The 4,532-nt window shown below is 31.7% G+C and overlaps 1 protein-coding gene across 1 annotated transcript; it reads right to left on the reverse strand.

Annotated features, from left to right (window-relative positions):
• Positions 1-1,193: 1,193 nt before the first annotated feature.
• LOC18036879 (protein DMR6-LIKE OXYGENASE 2) lies at positions 1,194-2,815 on the reverse strand. Its single transcript, XM_006427244.2, has 3 exons — positions 2,506-2,815; positions 1,895-2,142; positions 1,194-1,791 (listed from the first exon to the last, which is right to left on the reverse strand). Exons 1-3 carry the CDS (start codon positions 2,740-2,742, stop codon positions 1,212-1,214), a joined length of 1,065 nt encoding a protein of 354 aa, XP_006427307.1. The 5' UTR covers positions 2,743-2,815; the 3' UTR covers positions 1,194-1,211.
• Positions 2,816-4,532: the final 1,717 nt, after the last annotated feature.

Genomic DNA, 4,532 nt, shown 5'->3' on the forward strand with positions numbered 1-4,532 from the left:
CATCAAATTTAATGGAAGAACCACATTTCATTTTCCCTTCTTTAGAATTATGCACGACTATGAGTACTAAATTTTGCCTGGTTAGATTATATATATCTCCTTTCCTTGAATTTGTGTGAAACAGTTTATTAAAGTCATTGGTAAAGAATCTTGTAACCAATAGTGAAATCCTCAAGATTTGTTATAGTTGTAGACAATTCTGAAAGCATTAGGATCTACTTATTGAGCAAAACGGGTTTTTGGAATAATTCATTAATTAACATTTCCTAATAATTGAAAGCTCTCTAGTTTTATTTTAGGGAAATTATCATTTGTATACCCTTAGTTTACTCAATTATCAAAAATACTACAACACTTTGAGGGTGTATCAATCGTCCACCTTAAGTTGACAAAATATATCAGATGACCACCAAACCATTAGTTGCCGTTTAAGTATGATGACCTCAAAAGGGTAATTTGGTCTTTCATATAATACAAGCGATAAAAAGAGAATTTAAGGGTATACAAGTGATAATTTTCAAGGGTAAAATTATCAATTCACTGTAATTCCGTTAACTTTCAAACGGCAATTAACGGTTTGGTGGTTGGCTGATACATTTTGTCAACTAAGGATGGACGATTGATACACCCTTAAAGTGTTGTAGTATTTTTGATAACAGAGCAAATATAGGGTATACAAATGATAATTTCCCTTTATTTTATCCACTTATTGAGATTATGTATCCAGAAGCTTGTCAATTAGTATGTACTATTCTCTCAACTAGTCTGGTGAAACAAAAGGATCGATATTCAGTTAAAACTGGAATTTTATAAATGTTTATTTAATTTAGCTACACACCATTAGTTTTATATTGGTCCAAATCTAAGTATACATATATAAATAAATAAACTTCAATTCGTTCCAAGATAAAAAGATGATCTTTATTTTACTTGTAATAGTGTGAAAATTTCAATTTATTCTAAAAGATTATGACAAGTACCAATAATTTTTTTTTTCTGGTCTGCTTAATAATAAATGATGACAAATTATTTTTTTTAATACTTTTAGAGGTAGATTGAAGATTGTCATTCTAAGTAAGGGGTGAACTGAAGTTTACCAAAGAAATGGATGTAATACATAAAATAAAATAAAATGATTGATAACAGATAAAATATCGTCATTTGTTTAGACTTTTTGATCAAAATTTGATCTCCAAATTCATTGATCAAGATCAAACAGTACTTGAAGCTTTGAACATTTCCAAGCAGCACTCAGTTGCAAGTCCCCTGTTCCAAAATTTCTTGTAATATTCAGCATAAGTAAAATCTCTATAGACAGCTGGGTGATCTTGGTCAACCAAACCCTTAGCAGGACCTATCACAGCATCAGGCGATGAACAATAGAACGTTGGAATGGATATGCGCTCCTTGTCGCGGCTCACCACCGCTCGATGGAGCACACTCTTGTACCGATCATTGCTGAGAACCTGCATTTGATCGCCGATGTTGACAATGAAGGTGCTGGGAATAGGATTTACAGGAACCCAGTTGCCATCTCTGAGGACCTGCAATCCAGGGACATCATCCTGAAGAAGAAGAGTTATTAGATTTGGATCAGTGTGCCCTGGCAGTCCATATGTAAGCTCAGGCTGAGGACATGGTGGATAGTAGTTCAAAGCCATGTGCTGCCCGTGTTTGCCCAAAGCCTCCTTGTCTATATAATCACTTGGAAGCCCCAAGCTCTCAGATATGGCCTGAATCAGCCGTAGCACCAACCCTCTAACACTCGTACAGTAGTCACCCACATCTTCCCTGTCAAGTGTCAACAAATGAATCATCGGGGTTAGCACTAATCCTCTAAAATGCGGACGTCATACACATGAGAATGAATACAATAATTATTAATTATATATACCTGAAGGATGGAGGATTCAAAGGCCAGTCGTGCACGTAATCTTGAAGTGGATAACAATGCAGCCTTAAGAAATCTCTCCAGTTGGATACCTTTTCAGTCTTGACATTAAAACTGGTGGACAGTCTTGTTGGCTTTGAAGGGTCATCGGAGTAAATCTTCAACCTCTCGCTCTCTGGCAATTTGAAAAATGTTCTTGCAATGCTTAACATGTTATTGATCATTGCCTCCGAAATTCCATGGTTCTTCACCTGGACATTGGTATTTCATAGCATGTAATTAATATGAAAGATAACTAATTAATGAAAACATATAGCAATGAGACAAAATTTTTTTTGACAGATTGCTGATAAAAACAACAGGAGCCAGTTTAGTTCTTAAGTTAAAAAATAAGATAGACCAGCTCTAACATACAAATTGTTATAATTATTTTTAGGCTGGATGCCCGCATCTTTTAATTCTCTGTACATACTATATGATGTATTAATTAATTAAAAAAATAAAAGTACTGATACAAAATATAGTATATACAATAAATTAAATCTGCATTTTAAAAGATGTGATCATTCGCACGAGGGACATATTATAAGTTGCTACATATGTATATATATAACCTGAAAGAAGCCACAATGCTGGCATGCCTGGCCAATCTGTTTGATGATATCAGAGCGGCGAGGACCATTAAGGCCCTGGAGATCGATAAGCGGAATTGAACCGTCTGATATGTGAGTTTGATCGGTGAGACTTGGACGGTCAGAAATGGGCCGGATATAATCAGAGGGAACATTTGTAAGTGTAGGTGCAAGGTCGGATAGCAGAAGCTTGGTGGCGGTGGTTGCTGCTGCAGACATTTTCAAAGAGTAAGAACTTATATAATATACAATTTACCGATTATATAATTTATAATTTATCAGCAGTTTCTTGATGAATTGAATTAAGGTGCTGGTGAGGGGCGACCAAAGCCTTCTATTTATACAGAGACCGCAGGGAGGGAAATGATAGGAGCTGCTGACACGTACCGACAGCATTACATATCAAGTGAAAAAGGGGAAGATACCTTTGTATGATACGAAGAATGTTGTTAGTTTGAAAGTCGGTTCAGTCACGTGGATATTATCTAAATTCTTGCCGACTACCTAATATTACCTAAGTAAATTGAGATACTGGTTGGGACTAAAGAATTCTATCTTTTAAGTTACAACTATTATAAAAAAAAATTATAATTATAAAATAAAAATAAATAGTATGTAATAAATATAAATTTTAAATAATAACTTTCATAAAATTATTAAAAATATAATAGATTTTTCTTCATAAGAGTAAAAAATTATATCAAAATATCTTATAAGATAGAGCAGTTTGTATTTATCAAACAGTTTAGTGCTATAACTTTTAAATTACAGTTGTCCAACTTCAATTTTAAACGAATCTTGAATTGAATTTTTTTAGATATATTATTTTTTTGATAAATTGAATCGAATTAAAAGTTGTTTAATTAATGAGTATTAATGTTTTAACTAAAGGCTGACAAAAGACTCACATCCAAAACAAGTTATTTTAGGTGAGCTTAATTTTTTTTTTCAAACAAATTCAAAATAATATGTTTGAGCGTATTTTTATCACTCTTTTATCAGATTTTAGTTTGGTAATAATTTTTCTTAATTAATTGACCTTGTTAATTGATTAAAGTCAAGTGGGTGGCTACTAATTAGGTAGACTGAACTGGTGGCCCTGTGGCCAACCCTGCATGGCATGATGTCACTATGATGACGTAGAACGGGCAACGTCGTTGGAATACTCTAAGGCGATTGATATTGACTTATTTAAATCCTCTTGTTGTTTGACACAAGTCACCCAGCTGGATGCCAAGTGTACACAAAACAGAAGAATCCAAACCCAACTTAGGTAGCGTTTGTTTTTTAACTTAATGACTTAAAGTGACTTAACTTAATTAATTAAGTTAATTAGAAGTGTTTGTTTTTATAATTTAATGAGACTTTTTAGATAATTTTGACTTAATAAAATAAACCAATTTTTTTGGCTTTTTACTTAATGGAGAAATCTGAATTAAGTTAATTACTTGCTAATGTCAAAAATATCCTTACTTTATAATTTATTTTCCATGTATATCCCAAACTCACCCATAGACATTTACCCTACATAAAAATATCCTTATTTTTTCTTTCTTATATTATATACGATAAAATTTAAAATTTATGGTATTTTATATATTAAAATTCCAAAATAATTATGTATTCACTTAAATATAGTTTTACTTATAAATGTTAAAATATTGTGGTATTTAATATATTATTTATTTGACATTCAAATTTAATAAGGATACAAATGTAAAAGTACATATTTTTAACTTTTTAAGTTGAAAAAAAATAAACAACTTAATACTTATTTTCTGAGATTCAGACGAAAAAACAAACATATTATTCAGATTCAGACATTCAGATCTATTCAGAATTCAGACTAATTCAGGTTTATTCAGATTTCAGACAAAAAAACAAACGTCATCTTAGTGTAATATTATTAATCGCTTAGCTTTTATGGGCCTTTTTTTTTTTTTGCTTTTATAATCTTATCAATAAGTTTTAAATAAAGCAGCCAAATTTTGAAGATTGAAAAACAGCAA

The sequence above is a fragment of the Citrus clementina genome, unplaced genomic scaffold, assembly GCF_000493195.1.
Source record: "Citrus clementina cultivar Clemenules unplaced genomic scaffold, Citrus_clementina_v1.0 scaffold_7, whole genome shotgun sequence".
In the NCBI taxonomy this organism is placed as follows: domain Eukaryota; kingdom Viridiplantae; phylum Streptophyta; class Magnoliopsida; order Sapindales; family Rutaceae; genus Citrus; species Citrus x clementina.